Source organism: Rhinolophus ferrumequinum, chromosome 9 (assembly GCF_004115265.2).
Source record: "Rhinolophus ferrumequinum isolate MPI-CBG mRhiFer1 chromosome 9, mRhiFer1_v1.p, whole genome shotgun sequence".
Classification (NCBI taxonomy): domain Eukaryota; kingdom Metazoa; phylum Chordata; class Mammalia; order Chiroptera; family Rhinolophidae; genus Rhinolophus; species Rhinolophus ferrumequinum.
Window position 1 is genome coordinate 89,769,549 of NC_046292.1, and position 26,545 is coordinate 89,796,093.

Below are 26,545 nucleotides of genomic sequence, written 5' to 3' on the forward strand. Positions count from 1 at the left end.
GAAAACCAAATTATGTCAAACAAGCTTTAAGAAATTTACATTTTGGTAACGTGGAGTCTTACATCTTTTGACATGAGTCGTTGTTGCCAGGAACACTGAAACATTGTGCCAGGGGCCCTGCTTTGAAACGCATTTATGGCCTTACAAGCTGAAGTCATGTTCTCAAACTCCACTATTGCACTTTGCCGTCCACAGAGGTTGACTGACTTAATTGGGCCAAACACAGACAGCTTCTGGATTACTGAGCGAAGATCTTCGATGGGTTGCATGTTCTTTTTCAGCCACCTAGCCAGGGAGCAAATTGAAGCATTACTAATAATCTTAATTTCATTTTTTCCCATAATTTAATAAAAAGGCATGGAGGGAGGATTGGGTTATTTCATGGGGAGGTAGTGTTCTGTATCAGTAATTAGTTCCTTACTTATTATGTAGTCTTCATTCTTGTTTAACTTGCTATTTTATAAAAGGCATACCCGCAAGCTTCCTTAACTCCTTGCAACTCTCTGTTTTGATTTCTGCCATATGTATCAATTGAAAAGGGTGAGGGTATAACTCCAATGGCTGCAAAATTGACATAAAATATTTTGCCTTTCTAAACATCCTCCCTTTTAAACCTTTCCTTCAAGCATCAGCATCCACGTAGCCAACCCACCAAAGCTCTTTAACTTTTTAGTTCTTAATTTTTTATTCCAATAATCCCAATCCAAATGTTCACACTTATGGGAAATACATGAATAGTAATAACTATTAATGCTCATTGAGCACTTACTGTTTGTTACTAGTGCTTACTGCCTGTAATCACATTTTATTCTCAAAACACAATGCAGAAGTTAAAAATGAGGTAGGTACTGTTGCTGCTACCATTTTACAAGTAGGGATCCAAAGGCATAGAGATCTAAGTAGCTTTTCCAGAGTCAAACTCCCATAAGTGTTCCCGTTGCACTATGTCACCGTGAGCCAACTACTGCCTATCCTTCCACAAATTTCAACTTAAATCAACAAAAATATGGAAAACAACGACTTGAGGATGTTGAAATTAAAAGCAGTTGGGTGTGTTGGGGTGTCAATATGGAGAAGCATCTGCACAGGAATGAGTTTATCAGACTGGAAAATAAGGAAACAATTGCTGAGATGTCTCCACTGAGCATGTGACTTATGCTTCAAAGGCAGAAAGACTCTTACTGTGGAGCTAAATAAAATTTGAGGTAAAGAAAAAACATCTTTCTAACCAAGAACAGGATCCCTGAGGGCTAAAGAGAGAGTGAGAAGAGAATCACAAAGCAGAGAGAGTCCTTCCCCTAATTCTCTGTAGTGGAGGGTAAGAGGGGCAGAAGCAATATTGGTACCCAAGAAGCCACTTCCTCCCCCCACCGTTGCGAGAGAACCTTGTATCTGTGGTAGAGAGGTGCCTAACAGTACAAAGGTGCTAGAGGCCATTCATAACAAGGAGGCAGCTCTGTGGGCTTGTGAGTCTGGCTCTCCACTGCCCTGCACGTCTCCCCACCACAGTGGTGGTACCCCAAGACCAAGGTGACACGGCATACTGGGGAAACCCACTACCCTCTCACCCAGTAGTCAATTTCTATGAACAAAAGTGATACCCCTCCCCCCATGATCCCGGGAGGCACAAGCAACACAGGTGAGAGAAAACAAAAATTTGCACTATAGCGTCATCTACCAGAAATCAAAAGAAAGACATAATTATCAGCCTGCTGAATTGTTAAGATCAAAACAGTAACTAAACAAGAGCCCAGTACTACAAATGTGTCAGCAGAGGAACAAAACATCAAGCAACATGGTAACAAAAAGAAAATGACAAGCCTCCAGAAACCAAACTCAAAGTCATGGAAGACTGTGATTTAAATGACAGAATTCAAGATAGCCATTACGAGGAAATTCAATGAGATAAAAGAAAACCTCAAAAGGTGATTCCAAGAACTCAGGAAGAAAATTAATGAATATTTCAGGAATTAATACTTAGCAATACTTCACCAAAGAGACTGAAACTATAAAAAAAAAAAAAATCTGGAACTAAAGAAAGCAAGAGATGGAAGAGAGAATTAACAAAGTTGAAGATAGAAATCTATAAATGACTCGGAAGAAAAGAGAGAACTAATTTTTTTTTTTAAACGAAAGAACTCTATGAGAACTATCTGACTCTGTTAGAAAGAACAAAATAAGAACAATCAGTATCCCAAAAGAAGAGAGGAGAGAAGCGAGAGTTTATTGAAAGAAATAACTGGTGAGAACTTCCCAAACCTAGGGAAAGAGTTGGTCATTCAAGTGCAAGAAGCTAACAGACCACCTAACTACTTAATGCAAAAAGACCTTCTCCAAGACTTATATTATAGTATAGTATAGTATGTCAAATAAAAGTTAATGATAAAGAAAAAATTCTTAAGACAGCTGGAGGAAAAAATAAAAGCAGTAATCTACAAAGGAAGTCCCATCAGATTTCTCAGCAGAAACTATAGGACAGGAGAAAGTGGAACTATATATTCAAGATATTTACAGTGGAACCCCCAGCCAAAAATAATATATCCAGTGAAGTTATCCATTGGATATGAAGGAGAAATAAAGGCTTTTCCAGACAAACAAAAGCTGATGGAATTTACCACCACAAGAACTGTGTTACAAGAGATGCTGAAAGGAGCTCTTCTACCATAACCAGAAAGACAAAAGTATACAAAATTTTGAGCTAGGTGACAAACAGAAGCAGAAAAAATGCAACTCTATTTCAGAATAGGGTAATAAATAATTATAACATAAAGGTTAAAGGGGGAAAGCATTGGAAATAACTATAGTTACTGCAATTTGGTGACAAGTGCACAACATAAAAACATAATTTGTGACAAAAAAACAAAAGGAGAGGAGGAAAAGGACTGAACACGTATTGGTGAATGAAGATAAAATGCTATCAGAAGCAAAAGTATTATTTTATCTATCAGACATTTTATATAAACCTCATGGTAATCACAAAACAAAATTCCACCTGAGACACAAAACACAAAAAAAAGAGGAAATGGAGAAAAATAGCACAGAAAACCAACAAACTAAAATATCAGACAGAAACACAAGGGAAAGAAAAAATGGAAATAAAGAGCAACCATAAAAAATAGATAAAATGACTGCAGCAAGTCCTCGTATATTAATAATCACCCTAAATGTAAATGGACTAAACCCACTAATCAAAATGCACAGAGTAGCTTGGTGGATTAAAAAACAAGACCCAATTATATGCTGCCTTCAGGGGACATATCTCAGCTCCAAAGAAAAACAGGCTTAAAGTGAAGGGGTGGAAGATGATACTCCAAGCAAACGGCATCCAAAGAAAAGTGGGTGTAGCCATACTGAGACAAAACAGATTTCAAGACCAAAAAGAAAAAGGTAACAAGAGACAAAGATGGACATTTTATAATAATAAAGGGGACAATCCTTCAAGACATAAAAGTTATTAATGTATATGTACCCACCTTAGGAACACCAAAATATATAAGGCAATTATTAAAAGACCTAAGGAAGGAAATGAACAGTAATACAATAATAGTAGGGGACTTTATTACCTCATTAACACCAATGGATAGATCATCCAGACAGAAAGTCAACAAGGAAACATTAACTTTAAATGACATATTAGAACATATGGATTTAATAGGTATTCATAGATCTTTCTACCCCCAAATGACAAAATACACATTCTCCTCAAGTGTACATGGAACATTCTCAATGATAGAACATATGTTGGAAAGCAGAGCAAATCTCAGTAAATTTTGGAAGATTAAAATTATACCAAGCTTTTTCTCTGACCACAAAAGTATGAAACTAAAAGTCAACTGCAAGAAGAAAGCTGGAAAAATCAGAGATGTGGAGATTAAACAACATGTTACTGAACAGTTATTGGGTCAAGGAAGAAATAAAAGAAGAAATTAAAAGATACATAGAGACAAATAAAAATAAAAATATGACTTACCAAAATTTTTTTGGATGTAGCAACAGTGGTGCTAAGAGGAAATTTTAGAGCAATACAGGCCTATCTGAAGAAAAGTCTCAAATAAAAAATCTAACATTACACCTTAAGTAACTAGAAAAAGAACAAATGAAGCCCGAAGTCAGTAGAAGAAAGGCAATAATAAAAATCAGAGAGAAAATGAATGAAATAGAGAATTAAAAAACTAGGAAAAATTAATGAAATGAAGAGCCAGTTCTTCCAAAAGAAACAAAATTGGCAGATCTCTATCTAGACTCACTAAGGAAAAATGAAATAAGATTCAAATAAAATCAGAAATGAAAGAGGTTACAATGGATACCACGTAAATACGAAGGATTTTACAAGAACACTATGTAAGGCTATATACTACCAAATCGAACCTAGAATAAATGGACAAATGCTTAGAAGCATATAACATTTCCAGGCCGAATCAAGAAGAATTAGAAAACCTAAATAGACTGATCATCAGTAAGGAAATTGAAGCAATAATCAAAAACCTCTCAAAAAAGGACCAAATGGCTTCACTAATGAGTTCTACCAAACATTCAAAGATTTAATACCTGTCCTTTCAAATTTGTACAAAAAAACTGAAGAGGAGGGAATGCTTTATAATTCACTTTACAAGACCAATAATACCCTGATAACAAAACCAGGCAAGGACATCAGAAAAAAAGAAAAATTACAGGCCAATATCTCTGATAAATATAGATGTAAAGATCATCAACAATTGTAACGGTGACACTGTATTTTCTATTTTGAGATTTAAATCTCTAGTGTAATTCAATTTAACAGTAGTTTAGCTTGGGACTTTTTGAAAGTTTTTCTTTTCTTTGCTTCACTTTCCTGCCACAAAACCTTAATGATTCTGTTTACTATACATTTACTATGCAAACCAGTTTCAATGTTTCTGTTTACTCCAAACCATTTGCATACCAGGCTCAGGCTCAATGACCCTGTTTCCTCAAGGAAATCTCCAGGACACTGACTTGAAAGAAGTTTTTACTTCTACATAAAATCCACTCCTATCCCTGAAACAAACCAGCCTCTGGGAAGCACCTTTTTCCAGGAATTGCTTGACCAACATCCCCTTTCCTTTGTTCTGCCTCTCTTTAACTGCCTATAATGCCTTTTGGCCATGCTGGGAGGGGAGCAGATGTTTTTTGGACATGTCTGGGAGTCTGCTATACTCCCAGAATGAAGGCATTCTGAATAAACCTGTTTTTCTTTCTACCAACCTCACCTCTCAAGTTTTGGCTTTTGTGCAGCAAGCAGCCGGATCTTTAACATGGTAACACAATTACTAGCAAATCAAATATGACAAAACATTAAAAGGATTATACACCACAATCAAGTGGGATTCATTGCAGGGATACAAGGATGATTGCATCCACAAATCAATCAACAACATTAACAAAATGAAAGATAAAAATCATATGATCATGTCAATAGATGCAGAAAAAGTATTTGATAAAATGTAGCATACATTTATGGAAAAAAAAAACCTTAATAAAATGGGTATAGAGAAAAGTACTTCAACAGAATAAAGATATGTGACAAACCCTCAGCTAACATACTTGATGAGAAACTAAAACCTTTTCCTGTAAGATAAGGAACAAGATAAGGATGTCCACTTTTGCCATTGTTATTCAACATAATAATGAAAGTCATAGCCAGAGCAATTGGACAAGAAAAAGAAATAAAAGGCATGTAAATTGGAAAGGAAGAAGTAAAACTCACTATTTGAGGATGACATGATTTTAATATATAGAAAACTCTAAAGACTCCACCAAAAACTTATTAGAAACAATAAAGAGATATAGTAAAGTTGCAGGATACAAAATCAATATACAAAAATCTGTTTCATTTCTATATACTAACAAGGAAATACCAGAAAGAGAAAGAAAACAATCTCATTACAATCACAATGAAAAGAATAAAGTACCTAGGAATAAGCTTGACAAAGGAGGTGAAGGGCTTGTATGCTGAAAACTACAAGACTTTGTCGAAAGAAATTGAAAAAGACACAAAGAAATGGAAAGATATTCCATGTTCATGGATTAAAAGAATAACATTGTTAAAATGTCCATAAAGCAATAAATTGATTTAATGCAATCCCAGTGAAAATTCCAATGGCCTATTTCACAAAAATAAAACAAAAATCCTCAGATTTGTATGGAACCACAAAAGAGCCTGAATAGTCAAAGCAATCCTGAGGGAAAAGAACAAAGCCAGGAGTATCACTCCCTAATTTCAAAATATACTACAAAGCTACAGTCGTCAAAATAGTATGGTGCTGGCAGAAAAACAGACACATGGATCAATGAAACAGAACTGAGAAACATGGATCAATGAAACAGAGCTGAGAAATAAACCCACATGTACATGCACAACTAATTTATGACAAAGGAGCAAAGAATATACAATGGAGAAAGGAAAGTCTCTTCAATAAAGTGTTGGGAAAACTGGACCACCGTATGCAAAAAAAAAAAAAAAAGAAAGAAAGAAAAAATCTAGACTAGTATCTTATACCATACACAAAAATTGACACAAAATGGATTAAAGACTTGAATGTAAGATCTGAAACAATAAAATACATAGAAGAAAACATAGGTACAAACCTCCTGGATACTGATCTTAGAGGTGTTTTTGTGAATTTGAGTCCTAAGGCAAGGGAAACAAAAACAAAAACAAATGGTACTACATCAAACTAAAAATCTTCTGATCAGCTAAAGAAATCATCAACAAAACAAAAAAAAAGCAACCATCTGAATGAGAAAAGATATTTGCAAATGATATTTTGATAAGGAATTACTATCCAAAATATATAAAGAACTTATACAACTCAACAACAAAAAAACAATCTGATTAAAAATGGGCAGAAAATCTGAATAGACATTTTTCCAAGGAAGTCATACAGATCGCCAACAGACATATGAAAAGATGTCCAACATCACTAATTATTAGGGAAATGCAAATCAAAACCACAATAAAATATCACCTCACACATGTTAGAATGGCTATTATCAAAAAGACAAGAAATAACAAGTGTTGGAGAGGATATGGAGAAAAGGGAACCATCGTGCACTGTTGGTGGGAATGTAAATTGGTACAGCCACTATGGAAAACAGTATGGACCTTCCCTTAAAAATTAAGACTAGATGGTCCAGCAATTCCTTTTCTGGGTATTTACGTGAAAATATGAAAACATTAATTCATAAAGATATATGTACCCCTATGTTCATTGCAGCATTATTTATAATAGCCAATAAGTGGAAATAACCTAAGTGTCTGCAGAAGGATGAATGGATAAAAATGTGATATATATATAATGGAATACCATTTATCCCTTAAAAAGATGAAATATTGCCATTTGTGACAGCATGGATAGATCTTTAGCATACGATGCTAAGCGAAATAAGTCAGACAGAAAATGACAAAAATGGTATGATTTCACTCATATGTTGTAGTCACACAACAGCCTAGCCGTCTGTCCCCCCATAACTTCCCTTAAGGAAAGAAGAGACTGTGGGACCGTGCTTCTCTGGGACTGAGTTTATTACAACTTATGTCTCTCTGTCTGGTCTCCAAAAGAGGGCCTGCAGCCAATGATGAGTAAGATTCCCCACGGGGGGAACAACTTAAGCCAGGTGGGACCCTACAGAGACCCCCGATGAGCTGCCTTATGAAATCTGGGGAGGGGCCTTCCCTCCCCTTTCCCCATGCTTGAGAAAAGTTGCTGCTGACTCTTGCTGTTCCCTCTCACCTAATTGTGAGAGATCTTTAGAGCGATAAGATCAAGCTCTTTCTGCTCAGCTCATGGAATTGTTTCACCACGAGAGATTTTGCCCCCCAGGGAGGTGCATACTGCACCTTACTCATCATGGGACTATATGCTTCGGCTGTTTTGGGACAAATAGTTTTGGTTTGAGGTAATTTTCTGACGTAGTGAAAGAGCTTCACAGACATTGTCTAAAACAATGCCACTTCCTTGTGTGTGATCAATAAAAGCCATCAGTCGGTCCAATTCGGGGCTCCAGTCTTTCGAGGCTGTGAGACCCTTGGCCCTCTGAGATTTAACCGCATTGAGTTTCTGCTTCTTTCTTAAAGCTTAACCCAAAGCCACCTCTTCTCACCTCCCCACAGCCTGTGTTGCGCTGGACGCGACAATATGTGGAATATAAAACAAAAAATAACAAATGAATTAAGAAAACGAACAAAAACAAACTCATAGATACTGACAACAAAATGGTAGATACCAGAGGGGAATGGAGTGGAGGAGGTATGAATTGGGTAAAGGGGGTCAAATATATGGTAACAGAAGAAAATTAGTCTTTTGGCAATGAGCACAGATATTGAATTATAATGTTGTATACCTGAAATTTATATGTTATTAATGTTACCTCAATAAATTTAATTAAAAAAAGAAAAACACACCTGAAATGATTCAAACTATATGAATTCAGCAGAGAAACACAAATTACAGAAAGAGAACAAAATAAAAATTAGAATTCTGAACAATTAAACAATTAAATCTAAAATTAAAACAAAAATTCTCTGAAGGGAGTTGTTAGCAGACTTAATGACAAAAGAAGGAGTTGATGAACCTAGAAGATAAATCAATAGAAATTAAACAATGTGAAGGATAAAGAGAAGATAATATTGGGAGAACATAAATAGACTGACATCAGCAAGATGGAACACTAGGAAGTTTCAAGTCCTCATTTCTCCCATAGAAACATGAAATGAACAATGACAGAAACAAGTCTAACAACTACAAGTGAATGTCCAACCAGGAAAAAAATATCACATTAAAAATATAGGAAATTTGATGAGGGTGAGGGGGATCAAATGTACGGTGATGGAAGGGGAGCTGACTCTGGGTGGTGAACACACAGTGTGATTTATGGATGATGTGATTCAGAATTGCATAACTGAAATCTGTGTAATTCTACTGACAATTGTCACCCCAATAAATTAAAAAAAAAAAAATATATAGGAAATTTGTGGCATTTTTATTTGCCATTGGCTCACCCACTCCCCTGCATGATGTGGTTGGAAGGAATTAGCGTAATTCCCAGACCCCTCCCTTAGGATGGAAGGAGCAGAGTGGAAGTTGTTTGCAACATTCTGGCCTATCTGTAGGTTGACTGTGGGACTGGTTGTTCTCTTGCCTCACTCATGTTTACACAGGAAACATTGGCATAGTTTGGATCTCAGGCCAGAAGTCACAGAAGGCAGCGGCAGGCAATGAAACACATGAAAAGTACAGCTGTTTGCAGATCTTTGGATGTGTAATGGTGACACTATATCTTCTATTGTGAGATTTAAACCTCTAGTGTAATTCAATTTAACAGTAGTTAAGCTTGGGACTTTTTGAAAGTTTTCCTTTTCTTTGCTTTACTCTCCTCACGCCAAACATTAATGATACAGTTTACTATACATTTACTATGCATACCAATTTCAATGATTCTGTTTACTCTAGACCACATGCCAACCAGGAGCAACAACCCTAGTTCCAGGAGGGAAACCTCCAGGACACTGATTTGAAAGAAGTTTTTACATCGAGTGTAAAATTCACTCCTATTCCTGAAACAAACCAGTCCCTGGGCAGCGCCTTTTTCCAACTTCCCCTTTCCTTTGTTCTGCCTCTCCTCACCTGCCTATGAAACATTTTGGCCAAGCTGACAGGAGGATGGGATGGTCTTTGCACAGGAGTCTGCCTCCCTCCTGGAACGCCAACATTTTTTAATAAACCTGCTTTTCTTTCCACCACTCTCTCAAGTTCTGGCTTTCATGCACTGAACAGCGAAACCTTTCACACAGTAACAGATGCGGAGGAAGATATTACACACAGAGGAATAAAATGGAACATTTAAGGCCCTAAGAAAAAGCTGGAATTAGACTGTTTAGGAAATAAAGGAATTTAAAAGCATCTGTGGAAAAGTTTTTAAAAAGATAATAAAATAAAGCATATACACAGACTCAGACAGAAAGTATGCCCAGAAAAGAGCTGAGAAGTCCTGGTCTGATCTTAACTCATGGGCTCACTAATTTAAAAAGATGACACACACCAGCGTGCAAACACCAGGAGAACGGGCTCTTTTTTTTCCTCAAATGTCCAACACTCAACTAAACATTAAAAGGCATTCAAGGAAACAGGGAACTAAGGCTCACTCAAAGGAACAAAATCCCCACAAAAAGTCCCTGAAATAGCATAAGCATCAGTGTTACTAGCAAAGACTTTAAAATAACTGTCAGATATGCTCAAAAGAGCTAAAGTGAAACATAGAGAAAGAGCTAAAGGAAATCAGGAAAATGATATATGAACAAATAAGAACATCAACAAAGATGGAAATTATTAAACAAATTTTGGAGCTAAAAATTACAATAACTGAATTTGAAAATTCACTAGAAGGTTTCAACAGCAGACTCAAAAAGGTAGAAGAAAAAAATCATCAAACTTAGAGGTCATTTAAAATTATCAAGTTCAAGGAGCAAAAAAAGAAAAGATTGAAGAGAAGTGAACAGAGTTCAAGGAACTGATGGGATACCATTAGGCAGATTAATACACGCACAGGTGAAAGAAGAGGGGGAGAGAAAAGGATAGAGTTTCTATTTGAAAGAATAGCGGCTGAAAACTTTCCACATTTGAGGAAATACGTGGATATACAAATCCAAGAAGCTTAATGAACTATAACCAGGATAAATATAAAAGATCTACATTGAGGCACCTGTCAAAGATAAAGACAAAGAGGAAAACAACTTACCACATACAAAGGATCATCAATAAGACTACCAACAGATTCTTTGGCAGAAATGTTGCTGGCAAGAAAGCAGTGGGATAATATATGTAAAGTACTGAAAGAATAAAACAATTGTCAACTGATTACATCTGGAAAAGCTGTCTTTCAAAAATGAGGGGAAATTTAAGAGATTTCTATACAAAATCTGAGAGAGTTCTTTACCACTAGACCTGCAGTACAAGAAGTGTTAGTGAGTCCAAGTTGAAATTAAAAGATGCTAGATAATAACTCAAAGCCACATGAAAATATAAAGAGCTCCAATAAAGGTAAATACATGCACAAATATAATTTATAATACTACAATTTTGGTTTGTAACTCCACTTTCGTTTTCTATAAGATTTAAGAGAAAAATGCAATCTATGTTAATGGGTATACAATGTACAAAAATGTAGTTTGTGGCATGAATAACATACGAAGTCAGACAGTTAAGTTTGTGAACTCATCCTGGAAAAAGTGCTACATATCTCATTGCTGAATATCACTATGGTCACCTTCGAAGTTCTCCCCTTGGGAAGCTATGCACTGACGCCAGTGCCTAGTTCATCCCTCAAAGCAATTTTGGAACTCTTTCTGGAATGGCCATCAGAGCTGTCATCATATTACCCTTGATGTCCTGAATGTCATCAAAATGTCTTCCTTTCAATATTTCCTTTATCTTCAGGTAAAGAAAGAAGTCATTGTGGGCCAGATCAGGTGAGTAGGGAGGGTGTTCCAATACAATTATTTGTTTACTGGCTAAAAACTCCCTCACAGATAGTGCCGTGTGAGCTGGTGCATTGTTGTGATGCATGAATTGTTGGCCAAAAATTCAGGTTGTCTAACTTTTTCATGGAGCCTTTTCAGCACTTCCAAATAGTAAAACTTGGTTAATTTTTTGTCCAGTTGGTGCAAATTCATAATGAATAATCCCTCTGATATCAAAATAAGTTAGCAACATCATTGCAACAAATTTGTGAACTTAATTGTCAGACCTCATAAGCAGAGAAGCAGAGTTGTAAAACAGTAGTTTTTGGATGCAATTGAAGTTAATTTTGTAACAATTTAGAATCGATTATCATGACTTTAGAATGTTATGTGCAATCCCCATGGTAACCACAAAGAAAACGTCTATAGAAAACACACAACACAAATGAGAAGGGAACCAAAATGTGTCACTACAAAAAAAATCAACAGAACTCAAAGGAAAGCATAACAGAGAAAATGAGGGACAAAAAAAAAAAAGATATATGAAATACAAAAAACAAAATGGCAAAAGTGCTTTCCTATCAGCAATTACTTTAAATGTAAGTGGATTAAACTTTCCAATCAAAAAACACAGATTGACAGATGTATAAAACAATCATGATTCAACTACACACTTCCTATAAGAGTCTCATTTTAGATCTAGGGACATGCATAAGTTAAAAATGAAAGGATGAAAAAAGATATTCAGGCAAATAGTAACCAAAATAGAGCAGGGATGGATATACTCAGATCACACAAAATAGACTCAAAATTGTTGGAAGAGTTAAGGATATAATATAACAATAAAAATATCAATACAACAAGAAGATATAAAAATTATAAACATTTACACACCGAATATTAGAACTCTAATATTTATAAGGAAACATGGACAGAATTGAAGGGGTAAATAGTTCTACAATAACAGTTGGAGACTTCAATGCCTCACTTTAAATAGTGAATAGAAAACCAGACAAAAGGTCAATAAGGAAATATGATTTGAACAACACTATGAACCCACTGAACCTAACAGACATATACAGAACAACCCACCTGACTACAACAGAATACAGTTTTTCTCAAGTATACATGGAACATTCTCCGGGAGAGATTATATGTTAGCACAGAGCAAGTCTTAATAAATTTAAAAGACTGAAATCATATGAAAAATATTTTCTAATCACAATGGAATGAAACTAGAAATCAATAACAGAATAAAAACTGGAAAATCTACAAATAAGTGAAAATTAAGAACACACTTTTATACAACCAACAGGTTAAAGAAGAAATCACAGGGCAATTAGAATATGTCTTGAGACAAATTAAATGAAAACAACATACCAGATGAAGCAAAATCAGTGTTAAGGGTGGAATTTATAGTTGTACATGCTCACATTATGTACAACAAAAGAAAAGTCTTAAGTCAGCGACCTAGCTTTACACCCCCAAAAAACTAGAAAAAGAACAAACTAAATGGAAAGGTAACAGAAGGAAGGAAGGAAAAAATTAACAGTAGAGCAAAAGTAAAATATAGATAGAAAAACAATAGAGAAAACTGACTAAGGAAAAAAAGACTTAAAAAACTAAAATCAGAAATGAAAGAGAGAACATTACTACCAATTTTACAGAAATATAAAGGATTACTATGAAAAACTGTATGCCAACAAATTGAATAACATAAAATGAACTAATTCCTAGATACACAACCTACCAAGAATGAATCATGAAGAGATGGAAAATCTGAATAGAATTATAATTAGTAAGCAGATTAAATCAGTAATTAAAAACCTCCCAAAGAAAAGACCCGGCTCAGTTAGCTTTACGATGAATTCTATGAAACATTTAAAGAATTAGCACCAATCCTTCTCAGACTCTACCACAAAATTGAAGAGAAGGAAACACTTCCTAACATCCTATGAGGCTAACGTTACCCTGATACCAAAGCCAGACAAACACACTACAAAATAAGAAAACTACAGACTAATATCCATTATTGATATTGTTGAAAAAATCTTCAACAAAATCTTAGCAAACACAAATACAACAGCATATTAGAAGAATTATATACTATGATCAAGTAAGATATTTTTCCTGGAATGCAAGGATGGTTCCACATATGAACATCAATCAACGTAGTATACCACATAAGGGAAAAAACACATGATCATCTCAATTGATACAGAAAGAGCATTTGAGAAAATTCAAAACCATTTCATGATAAATACACTGAACAAACTAGGAATAGCAGGGAACTACCTCAATATAATATAGACCATATATGAAAAACCTACTTTTTTAACAGTTAATTTTTTAAAATATGATGCAGAACATTTTCAGTGAATAACCTTAATTCTAGAGGGGAATTCAGAGGGGAAGTCAGTGGCCAACTATTCCAAGGTTAACCATGACATGCAGTAACCTTTGGACCATACTACCTCTAGAATGTTAAAATATATCTATTGAAAGGTTTCTGTGAGTGCATTTCTCACCATCACACTCAGAAAACACTAGAGATAAGCACCCCAAAAGATGACATCTTTCCAAAACTGAAACCTTTCCTTCTGAGACCAAAAACAAGACTAGGATGCCTGCATTCACCACTTCTATTCAACATAGTACTAAATATTCTAGCCAGAGCAATTAGACAAGGGAAAAAAAGCCACTCTGGAAAGGAAGAAGTAAAATTATCTGTGTTCACAGGCAACGTGATTTGTATATAGAAAATCCTAAAGATTCCATCAAAAAATGATAAAATTAACAAATTTATCAAAATTGTAGGAAGTAAAATCTACACATAAAAATCAGTTGCAGTTCTATGTACTAGCTATGAACAATCTAAAAGGGAATTGAGAAAAAACATTCCATTTACAATAGCATCAAAAAGAATATGCTTAGGAATAGATTTTACCAATGAGGCGAAAGATTTTTACAATGAAAACTACAAAACACTGATGAAAGAAATTAAATAAAACATAAATAAATAGACAGATATCCCGTGTTCATGGATTGGAAGACTTAATAGTGTAGAGATATTAATACCACCCAAAGTGATATACAGAGTCAATGCAATTTCTATAAAAATCCTAATGTTTTCTTTTTTGCAGAAATAGAAGAAGTCACCCAAAAGTCATACGGAATTTTAAGGAATCCCGAATAGCCAGAACATTCTTGAAAAAAAAGTTGGTAGACAAACTTCCTGATTTCAAAACTTACTACAAAATTGCAGTAATCAAAACAGTGTAGTTCTGGCATAAAAGCACACCTATAAACTAATGGAATAGAATAGAGAACTCAGAATAAACCTTTGCATATATGATCAAATGATTTCAACAAAGATGCCAACACCATTTAATAGGGAAAGGATGGTCTTCTCCATAAATGATGCTAGGAAAATTGGATATCCACATGCAAAGGAAAAAAGTTGGACATTTTTATTGTTATTGTTTTAAAGATAAGTTTATTTCTTGACTTGCATCCTTTACCACGAACTCTTTAACTAAAACAAATGTAACCAAACTTTTTCACATCCTTTCAATTAAATCATGCTTTCATCATGTTTCTGCTACTTCTATTTTATCTACAAAAATATGTATATTTCCATTAAGCAATACATTCTGCATATGAAAACTGATATATTCTGATGTTAGGATTAATTCTGGAAAAAAATTTTATTATTAAATTTATTGGGGTGACAATGGTTACTAAAGTTACATAGGTTTCAATTGTACATTTTCATAATACATCATCTATATATCACATTGTGTACTCACCACAGTTGGACCTTTACTTTACACCATACACAAAAATTAACTCAAACTGGATCAAAGACCTAAATGTAAGAGTTAAAAGTATAAAATTCTTGGCAAAAAAAACATAAGATAAATACTTCATGACATTGGATTTGGCGATGATTTCTTGGATATGATACCAAAATCGAAGCAACAAAAGAAAAAAATAGATGAATTGGAATTCATCAAAAATTAAAAACTTTGTTCATTAAAGAAAATTATCAAAAAAGTGAAAACCCACAAAATGGGAGAAAATATTTGCAATTCTTATATCTGATAAAAGATTAATATCCAGAATATGTAAAGAATGGCTGCAGCTCAACAACACAAAATAAATAACTCAATTTCAAAATGAGAAAGGACACAGTGACCTCCATGGTCCTCCATGTCTGTCTCTTTCTTCAACCGTGTTTGGACAGAACAAACCCAGGGACACCCCTTTCTTCAACCTCCGACTAACCTCCAACCTCTTCCAGTTGCAACCTTCAGAACCATCTCAGTCATCCGTAGCCTCCAAGACCAGACAATACTGGGTTTTTTTTTTTTGGTTTTGATTTTATTGGGGAAGGAGAACAGGACTTTATTGGGGAACAGTGTGTACTTCCAGGACTTTGTCCAAGTCAAGTGGTTGTCCTTTCAATCGTAGTTGTGCAGGGCGCAGCTCAGCTCCAGATCCAGTTGCCGTTTTCTAGTTGCAGGGGCACAGCCCACCATCCCTTGGTGGGAGTCGAACCGGCAACTTTGTGGTTGAGAGGATGCACTCCAACCAGCTGAGCCATCCGGGAGCTCAGTGGCAGCTCAGCTCAAGGTGCTGGGTTCAATCTTAGTTGCAGGGGGCAGAGTCCACCATCCCTTGTAGGAATCGAGGAGTCGAACTGGCAGCCTTGTGGTTGAGAGCCCACTGGCCCATGTGGGAATCAAACCGGCAGCCTTCAGTATTAGGAGCCGAGCTCCAACTACCTGAGCCTCCGGCCAGACCCCAAATAATACTGTTTTTTGAGCTTAACTCCTTATTGCCGAGGAACCATGAGCTTCCAAGTTCATCAGAATTATTCCACCAGAATTATTCAACTGTCTGGTCAGCCTGCATCTGCAGGCCTCCTACACCTACCTCTCACTGGGCTTCTATTTCAACTGCAAAGATGTGGCTCTAGAGGCTATGGGCCTCTTCTTCCACGGGTTGCTGAGGAAAAGCGTGAGGGTGCTGAACGTCTCTTGGAGGTACAAAACAAGCATGGTGGCTATACCCTCTTCCAGAACCTGCAGAAGCCTTCCCAAGATGAGTGGGGTAAAACTCAGGATATCATGGAAGCCACCATGGTCATGGAGAAAAACCTAAACCAAGACCTTTTGGACCTGCATTCTTTGGGTTCTGCCCACACAAGCCCCCAATCTCTGTGACTTCTTGGAGAACTGCTTCTTAGATGAGGATGTGAAACTCATCAAGAAGATGGGCAACCACTTGACTACTCTCCACAGGCTGGCTGGCCCGGCCCGCAGGCTGGGCTGAGTGAGTATCTCTTTGAAAGGTTCACCCTTAAGTATGACTAGGAGCCTTTGGAGCCCAGAGAACTTTGAAGCGCCCCTCTGCATCCCTCTGGCACTGAGCTTCTGCCTGAGACTCTCCCTGCAACCAGTAGGCAGCCTTCTAACCACCCTGGAGCTCTGTCCCATGCCGTGGACCAAATTGAAACGATAAAGATTTTTGCAGCAAAAAAAGAAAACTATAAATAGAAAATAAAAATGGACAAAGGACTTGAATATACATTTATCCAAAGAAGATATACAAATGGCCAATGAGCACATGGAAAGATTATCAACATCACTGATCATTAGGAAAATGCAATTCAAAATAACGAGATAATATTTTCAAACTCATTAGTATGGCTATTATCAAAAACAAACAAACAAAACAAATGAAAACTCAGAAAGTCGCACATGTTGTCAAGGAATTGAAAAATTGCAACACTGTATTGCTGGTGGGAATTCAAAATGTTAAGCATAGAAATATCATATGATCCAGCAATTCCACTTCCAGATATATACACAAAAGAATTGAAAGTAAGCACTCAAACAAATATTTGTACATCCGTATACATATCAGCATTACTCACAAAAGGTGGAAGCAACCCAAATGTTTATAGACAGATGAATGTATAAAACAAAATGTGGTATACACATGCAATGAAATATTATTCAGCCTTAAAAAGTTCATACATGCTACAGCATGGATGAACCTTGAGGGACCCACATGCCTTCTCTTATCTCGATGAGTTTTCTCCCTATGAGGGCTCTTCCAGACACTTGGGCTGTTTGAAAATGGGGTTCATGTGCTTTGATACAGAGCAATGCTTGTTTTTATGCTTGCCATCTAACTCAAAGACAATATTAAGTCATTTTTTTAGCTAAGGCATAAAGAGAGTTTGTGATCACCCTGTATATCTCTAAATATGTCTGCATAGGACAGTTTAGACACCTACCTGACAACTATAGTTGACATTGAAGAATATTTTATGTTTTTATTCAACAAGTGGCATTTCTTCCACCCATTTTCATTGTTGATGGTTTTTCTTTTCCACAGGGGCATATTGCTTGGCTTTGGGGTCAGATTAATCTCCTTTGGAAACTGATGTCTTGCTAAGATCCTTTCTAAGCCAGAGAGTTCAGAATTCTCACCTAGTAGTAATAGAATAAGTATTACTGCAATTCAGTGTTCCTCTTCATTTTTGCATAGCAAGAGTAAATAAAATGACATTAATTTGAGAAAGAATATTTATGCCACTTAATAATTGTTATTTAGCTCTTCTGCTCCTTCACTGCAAAAATATTACTGAGCAACGTTTAGACTTTAGCTTGATCCTAGACATCTAATAGATGCCCAGTGAATGAATGAATGAACGAACGAGCAGATATGCTCGTACTACCACACATATTGAAGGTTATTTGTACAGTTTATGCATTATTTTCAAACTAATGGCAAATTACTGTCATTACAATTATTTTATTTTCAGAGATATCAATGACATTCTTCATTTACATCACATATACTGCTTCACATTGACTTCAATTGGCCCCTAACCAAATTACCCATCTGCAGTGAGACAAAGAGCCTGCCTCAGAATGTAATTCAATACACTATTTCCTTCATCAAAACAGTCTTGCTACAAAAAAAAAAAAAAAAAGAAACAGAAAAGAAAGGAGGGGGGAAGGAGGGAAGGATAGAAGGAAGGAGGGAGGGAAGAAAGGAAGGAAGGAATGAAGGAAGGAAGGGAAGAAGGGAGAAGGAAAAGAAGGAGGGAGTGTGGGAGGAAGAGAGGGAGGAATGAGGCCGAGAAGAAAGGAGGGAGGGAAGAGGAAAGGAGGAAGGGGTCAGCTGAACTACTTAGTGTATTTAGTGACATAGTTGACTTATATTGTAGTGTAAGCTTCTTATCTCTGCCAGCTGGTAACTATTTGAGAACCAAAGCCAGTTTGCAGGCTACACTGTGAGTAGCTCAGCAATCCATTTAGATGTATTAGAAAATAAGAGAGCCGTCATAAACCAGTGCAGGAAGAGAAGCTGAGCGTCAGAGAGATTCAGGGTGACCCTTCATAGGAGTTAGATCAGAACTTGTGCAGCCCCCGTTGTTTCTCATGCTGAACCACTGATGATTCCTGCCAGCCAGGGTAATAGGCAGAAAACCCAAAAAACAAAGAACTGGCTCGAGGCACCTCAGCTTGGCAATCTAAGTGACATAATGACTTAATGAATAGCTTGATCCTTTCAGGCCCCCAACCACTCCAAGTGAGCGAAAAACAGGACTGGAATCTGGGGCTCCTGCCCAGTGGTCAAGGCCTGGCCCAGACAGCTCCCACATAGTGCTCTTAGTAGCAGTTTATGTGCTCAGTGAGCACACAGCTGGGGCACCCAGAAGCTCTCACAGGCACACTCAAACAATAGGAATAGCATGTGCTTTGCTTTGGTTGTCAGAATTTCATAGCTAAATTTAACATTCAACTAAATTAATCAACCCAATTCAGGTATTTGGTGACATCCAGTTAAAATAAAAATTTTTTGCCTCAAGATAATTTTTCTGATTGTCTTGTTGTATACACATAGTTTGTGTATACTGCATTGCATACTGCCTCATATAATTTTTATAAGCAACTAGGGATAAATTAAAGAGAATAATATTTACAAATTCTCATGTTCTCGAGTATGAATAATTATATTTAGTACTGTAACCAAAATGAGATAAAAACTCAGAATTCACTTTGAATATTCAATTGGGTCGTACAGCCCACCTTATTTGAACTTATAAGCAAGTTTCCTGGTTTTGAAAGAAAGTACAGTAAGCATAGGGACACCTCCAGAAATTATTGGAAGTAAAAAACTATTGATTGTCAATTTATAGATGACATTTTGGAGATATTGAACTGTAAGCTGCTTGGATGTTTTTGTTTTGTTTTTTAATTTCTTATTTCAATGTGTGGAATGCAATACATGGTTGATGGATAAATGAACAGATGAATGGATTGATAAATTAGTAATCACAACACAAATCAGCATAAATAAGGTATATAAACCAGTACACAAGCTACTGCGTGTGTGTGTATTTACCGTGTTTCCCCAAAAATAAGACCTAACCAGAAAATAAGCCCTAGCATGATATTTCAGGATGCTCGTAATATAAAATAAGCCCTAATGTGTCTTTTGGAGCAAAAATTAATATAAGACCCGGTCTTATTTTGGGGGAAATATGGTAGGGCTTATTTTATATTACGAGCATCCTGAAAAATCATGCTAGGGCTTATTTTCTGGTTAGGTCTTATTTTTGGGGAAACACGGTACCAGAGACAGTAAAAACAGGTAACTTAAAACTTTGGGCTGTAAGGTGATTTGTTACTTTTGCACCTCAGAATTGTCTTCAATGTATGAACAAAAGTCATCGATTTTGTGGCCATCAGTCGACTGCAAGCATGTGACCAGCACACACTGCTTCTCCAGCTGCCCACTGGTCTCCTCTCCGAGGCCACTCACTAGTGGAAACCACTCTTCCTGCTTGCCTCATCTCTCCCTGCACTTCCCTACCATCCAGTTAAGTATTTGGGGAAGAGGGGGTAGAAGCAGTGAATTAACCAAGGGAGGTATCTTCTTAAGCATTAAAAACAACAAAAAAAGCTATAAACTTCCTCCCACTTTCTATTTATTGGTTTGGTGCTGCTCAGTCATTTAGGAAAGTGATATGGAGAATGTATTAAATATCATAAAGGCAGTAGTACCGAGATCTCAGCATAGCCCCTTCTGCTGTACTGGGCTGGGGTGGGAAGAGGAAGGGAACATCTTGTAGAGTCTTATGATGTTTTGGGGACAATTATCTGGACAGCAGTATATCTAAATCCATATATGTAATAGATCCTCATTTCTCAGTTTTATGCTGTTCTTATGATTTAACTTCGTTGTTATTTAAAGTAGAGAGGAAAACCTGGGTTTTTAGCAATACATTTTTAGTTCTTTTTTTCTTTCTTTCTTCTTGCAATGGCTCTGAGTAACAAATATAGGCTAACCAAGGGAAAGTTCCCATCCAGATGAAGAGGCAGGTGCCAGGGGAAGGATAAAACCCATTGGGAAAGTCAGGTGAAATTTCTATAGAAGGAAGGCGTTAGACATGGTAGCAATGTAACATTAGTATCCATTCTTGAATTCATAATCTGATGAAATAAAGTGTGAGAAATAGGGTCAACCCTTCAGGATGCACCTTCAAGGCGAGCACTATACATTTGGAATGGAATTTGGGAAATGAAGCAGCCTTTTGAAGTGAAGAAGTCAGGGCGTCAAAGGCTAATGTCCCCTCAGTGACTGGATTCTGCCTTAAGGTGCAGGTCCTTCAAGGAACAGACTTGGAACACAGAGGTGACATTTCTTACCCCAACACCATTCACCTTAGCTGCCCTGCGCATCTTTTTAAACTGGCTTCCAACCACAGCAGACAATGATGGCTGCCAAGCCCCTTGGAAACAAAGGCCCAGACAGTATGGGCAGCAGTTTTACATGCCCGTTGTTGCCAAAGGTGTATCAATATCCATCGGTGTCTAACTGGGCAGCTAAGGGAACAGAAGATAGATCACTTCTTCAGTCTCACATGAACACTCACTGCATTTTTCAATTTTAACATCACATTTTAATTACAAGAATACATGGAGAGATTTCCACTAGAATACATAAAATCAAACAACTTAAAGAAGTATACGTAGTCAAAAAGAAAGTATTCCTTCCTTCACTCCCTATTCTTTCTCCAGATATAGCCACTGTCCTGAATTTGGTGTGTCTCTTTTCAGAACTCTTTTCTATGCATTTAGGTACATATTTGTATGTACAAAATGTGGTCTTCTTTGGACATAAGTGGAATCCTTGTTTCTTATTTTGCAGTTTATTAAAACTCTACAGTGTATTCTGTAGATATTTTAATGTTAACTTTTAAAAAAATAGATTCCACAGTATGGGTGTATCAGTTTATTTAATCATTCTACTATCGAACGACATTAGGCTGTTTACAGTTTTTCACCTTATAAATAATGCTTCAACACACAACTTTGTTCACGCACCTGTGTGCACAGGTGTGAGTATTTCTCTAGGACACTAACTAAAAGTGGAATTGCTAACTTGAAGAACATGTATATGGAAGGGGGTGTTAAAATATGAATTTTTCTGTTGTCTCTATTTTGTCCTAAGGCCACACAGTCTGAGAAAAATCCAGTAGGTGCCAGGTACCCACTTATGTACAACATACTTATCTATATAAGAAAAAGCTAAACTTTCTTCAAGGCAAGTGAAGTTTTCTTTAGGCAAAGTTGCTGTAGTGCTATGTCCTGTAGCATCTTCCCTGGCAAATGAAGGTACTGGACTATGTCTGCTAATGCCTCATTTATTAATTTCCTAGGGCTGCCAATTACTTTCCTAGGCCTGACAATTAAGTTTGAGAACTCATCCTAGAAAAAGTGCTACATACCTCATTGCTGAATATCATTATAGTCACCTTTGGCATACTCCCCTTGGGAAGCTATGCACCAATGCCAGTGCCTAATCCACCCTTCAAAGCCATTTTGAAACTCTTTTTCTAGAATGGCCGTCAGAGCTATCATCGTAATACACTTAATGTCCTGAATGTCACCAAAATATCTTCCTTTCAATATTTCTTTTCTCTTCTGGTAAAGAAAGACATCATTGGGGGCCAGATAAGGTAAGTTGGGAGGGTGTTCCAATACAGTTATTTGTTTACTGACTAAAAACTCCCTCACAGACAGTGCCGTGTGAGCTGGTGCATTGTCGTGATGCAAGAGCCATGAATTGTTGATGAAAAGTTTAGGTCGTTTTTGTCTAACTTTTTCACGCAGCCTTTTCAGCACTTCCAAATAGTAAACTTGGTTAATTGTTTGTCCAGTTGGTATAGATTCATAAAGAATAATCTCTCATATCAAAAAAGGTTAGCAACATCGTTTTGACTCTTGATTTGGACTGACAGAACATTTTTGGTCGTGGACAATTGGCTGACTTCCATTGTGCACTTTGACGCTTTGTTTCAGAGTCCTATTGGTACACCTATGTTTCATCTCCAGTGATAACATGGCCCAAAACATCATCTTGCCTCTCCAAAAGGTCTTGGCAAACTTCGACTTTCCTTTGCTTTTGTTCATTGGTGAGTTCCTTCGGGACCCTTTTTACACATACCTTTCTCATGCCAAGATTTTCAGTTAAGATTTTCCTAACGGTTTCTCTATAGATGTTACTTGGTCTGCTATGCTTTTCACAGTCAGCTGACAATTTTGACGTACAATTCGATTAATTTTTGCACTGTTTTCATCAGTTCTGCGTGTTACTGGCCTCCCTGACCTCTCTTCATCAGTGACACATTCTGTCCCCTCAGAAAAACATTTAATCCATTTTTACACTGCCTTTTTCTTCATGGCATTATCCCCATAAGCTTGGACTAACATGTCCCTGATTTCACTTCCACTCTTGCCAAGTTTAACAAGAAATTTAATGTTTGCTGGTTGCTCTAATTCAAGTTCAGACATTCTCGACAGCACACAAAAAATGCAACAACAATAATGAACGCCACTCAGCAAGACACCACCACATGTTGACACGAACACAGCTGTGAGACACTGATATACCAAGGTTATGAAACCTTATCGAGCTGTTTGTACAGTGCTGCCAATGTAAGCGCACGGTGGCAAGTCTGCAAACTTAATTGCAGATCACCAAATGGGTGACTTAAAACAACAAATTTAATGTTTCACAGTTCTGGAAGCTACAAGTCGAAAACCAAGGAGAAAATTCTTCCTTGCCTCTTCCTAGTTTCTGTTGTTTGCTCGCAGTCCTTACTTCTCAGACTGATAAATGCATCACTCCAAGTTCTGCCTCTGTTGTCATATGGCCATCTTCTCCCTGTGTGTCTCTATCTTCTTATAAGAACAAGTCATATTGAATTAAGAACTCACCCTACTCCAGTGTGACTTCAATTCAATCACATCTGCACCTCTATAAAGACGCTATTTCCCAATAAGGTCACATTCTGGAGTACTAGGGGTTAGGACTTCAACATATCTTTTTGAAGAACACAATTCATTCCCTAACACCTAGAAAAGTCTATCAGTAAGCGGTTAGGACCACAGTTGCCTGTGGCCACAGAGAAAAGAAGCCAGTGTTGGAAGCCAGTTGTACTTTCACCAACTGGGTAAAGATATGGAGGACAGGAGTTCAAAGCTGTATGTGAACCTCCTGGAAAGTAGTTGTTTTTGAGTCATCTTGAGTAGCATCTCAAGAGGGTTTCATCCAAAGGGTGAGACAATCTCTGTTGAAACAGGATGGAAGTGTACCATGCCAAAGCTGGGGAAGGGATGGAGCTGGAAGAGGGGAAATGTCAGCAGGAGGCTGTCAAGTGAGAGACCTCCAGCAGTAGGAAATCACCAAAGAACCCACAAAAATGCCCCAGGAACGAAAATGTCAGGTTTGAAAGCTGCCACTCCCAGAGAGCTAGAATGACAGACGACAATTTATTTCACAGTCAAGGGAAAGGTTTTCAGTTCCTCCCACCCTCACCTTTGTCAACCAAACAGTAGCCAGTGAAGGAGCACACAGAGCAAGAAAAGAACTACACTGCCAGGCCTACCAGAGTGGTGGGGAGGAGAGAGGTTTTAAACTGGATAAGGGTATAGAGTTCAGATGTGAATGAACTTTTTATTATCTGAATATGGCCAGGAAAGCTACGAGATCTGCTTGTAATTTCATCCAAAGGTGATGAGTGAAGATCAACAGAGTGGGTCGGAGGGGAAAGTTGTGAGGAAAAAGAAAATTATTTTCTGCCTCCTCTTTACCAAGTTCAACTCATTTAATAAGTCAGTAGCATACACTTTAATTTTGACAAGACTTTGGAATTATCTTTGAAAAAGCCTGACTCAATTAACATGCCATCGATTATGAGGGTATTTATTTCCCCACAGGTTCATCATTATCGATCTTTTATATTTGACCAGTACAATGGCCTAAGAACATCCCCTTGATTTATCTTTTACTTCCTTGATTACTAGAGTGTTTGAATATCTTTCATGTTTATTGATGATTTGTATTTCACCTTGTGAATTGCCTGTCTGTAACATTTATCTAGTCTATTAAATTGCTTATATTTTATTAATGATTTTATGTAATTTTTAGTGTAATAAAAATTAGTATTGATTTGCAATATTGTGGATTTGAAGATTAGAGATTAATCAGAATTCAAATGGACAAATTTGCCATAATGTTTTAAAATCATTACCCCAATACCTGACTTCTTACCCAGGACTTGTGTCTTAATCACTGTGGCAGCTGCTATTTTGCTTTCTAAGTTCATAGGCACAAGTGGCTACCATCTACCTTTTGTCTTTCACTTAAGTGTGAATAATCCAGGAGGCAGGCTACACTCAATTTTGCAAAGCAGTCTAGTCATCAACTGCCTTGATGGAATTTCAGGAGTGACGGGCCACTCCAAACTGCAACAAGTGAAAGTTGCATGTAATCCTCAGGGGAGATACCCAGCTCCTCTCTGTGGTTGTACAATCCTGGCAATAGGAGGAAGGAGTAGTAGGAAATGGAGCAAAGGAATAAACTTCAACACTTGACCTTCAACTTAGAAGTTCTCTCACTAATCTTAAAATCAAATCTAAAGCTAAAATTGTAAATTTAGTGGTATTTCCAACTTAGGCCCCTTTCCATCTTTCCACAGGTATGCTTTGGCTAAAGAAGAGTGACAGGCCTATCTTGATTCATAAAAGGAACGTAAAGAAGTAATTGTGAAGTCCGTGCATGAGTAAATTCCACAGTAAGCTCTGGGAACATGGGCCCCTGTAGCATGATCAGTATGGATGGCGCCATGGGTCTCAAGGACTAAGCACATCTGCAATGTAAAGAATAGTGTTTACTAATGGCTGAAAGAAGAGTCAGCTTGTACCAAGATAAAGTACATGCTTACTAAAGGAATTCACACACCTCCTCCCTCTACATACATACATTTTTTTTGGTCCTGTTCACTCTTATAGGAATAAAGCATCTCCAGCTGATGATTTGGAAGCAGCTTGTGAAGATTAGATAGTGTCTCAAAGGTGTGATGCAGAACTTCAGGATGGTCATAGTTTTTAGGTGTCTTAGGTTTGTCAACAAGTGGAAGTTTCAGTACAATTTGATTGTTTTGGGCTCTTTCCATGATGACTCACTGAGTTCCAGAGAACAAATAGAGAATTTGAAGAGTGAAGTCCCTTGCACTTGCTCTTTCTCCATCTCCAAGAAGATGTCATAGAATCTATTTCCTGGTCTCTGATTGCTTAGCATTCTGAGAATCACAATGGCCCAGATCTTAGCCTGGAACACTGAGTGCTCATCCTGTATCTTGAAACCAGAGGAAATAAGATCAGCCTGTCAAAAATATCTTGACTACTCTTATAGGGATTTTAGGCAGAAACTCCAGTTTCCTGTCTGGTCATGGACAATACCTGAGGAAAACAGAGTGCTTCCCTAAAAGGAAGAGGGAAAGCAGTGTGTATATATCTAGTACTATTTTCCTGTCTGGCATCTAGAGGTTGTGCACCCCATTTGTACATAATTAATTCTCCACAGACCTTCCAGACCCTGAGGGAGAGTGGTTAGTCACATCAGCACAGTTTGTGAGCAGAACTGCGAAAAGAGCTTCATCATCCAAAACTGAGGAAATGTCTGGATTAACTCAGG

General features: G+C 37.1%; 1 protein-coding gene across 1 annotated transcript; it reads right to left on the bottom strand.

Moving 5' to 3' along the window:
- Positions 1-26,024, bottom strand: LOC117027130 (uncharacterized protein C6orf201 homolog). Its single transcript, XM_033114512.1, has 3 exons — positions 25,832-26,024; positions 17,784-17,979; positions 1-285 (listed from the first exon to the last, which is right to left on the bottom strand). Exons 1-3 carry the CDS (start codon positions 26,022-26,024, stop codon positions 36-38), a joined length of 639 nt encoding a protein of 212 aa, XP_032970403.1. The 3' UTR covers positions 1-35.
- Positions 26,025-26,545: the final 521 nt, after the last annotated feature.

Excerpts from the sequence above, each read along its gene's own strand:
- LOC117027130 (XM_033114512.1), bottom strand. The coding sequence starts at position 26,024 with ATGGAAAGAGCCCAAAACAATCAAATTGTACTGAAACTTCCACTTGTT. Across the intron at positions 17,980-25,831 it reads TGAACAGGACCAAAAAAAAT|GTGAGAATTCTGAACTCTCT; the intron begins GTATGTATGTAG and ends TATTACTACTAG. Across the intron at positions 286-17,783 it reads ATGTCAACTATAGTTGTCAG|GTGGCTGAAAAAGAACATGC; the intron begins GTAGGTGTCTAA and ends CTCCCTGGCTAG.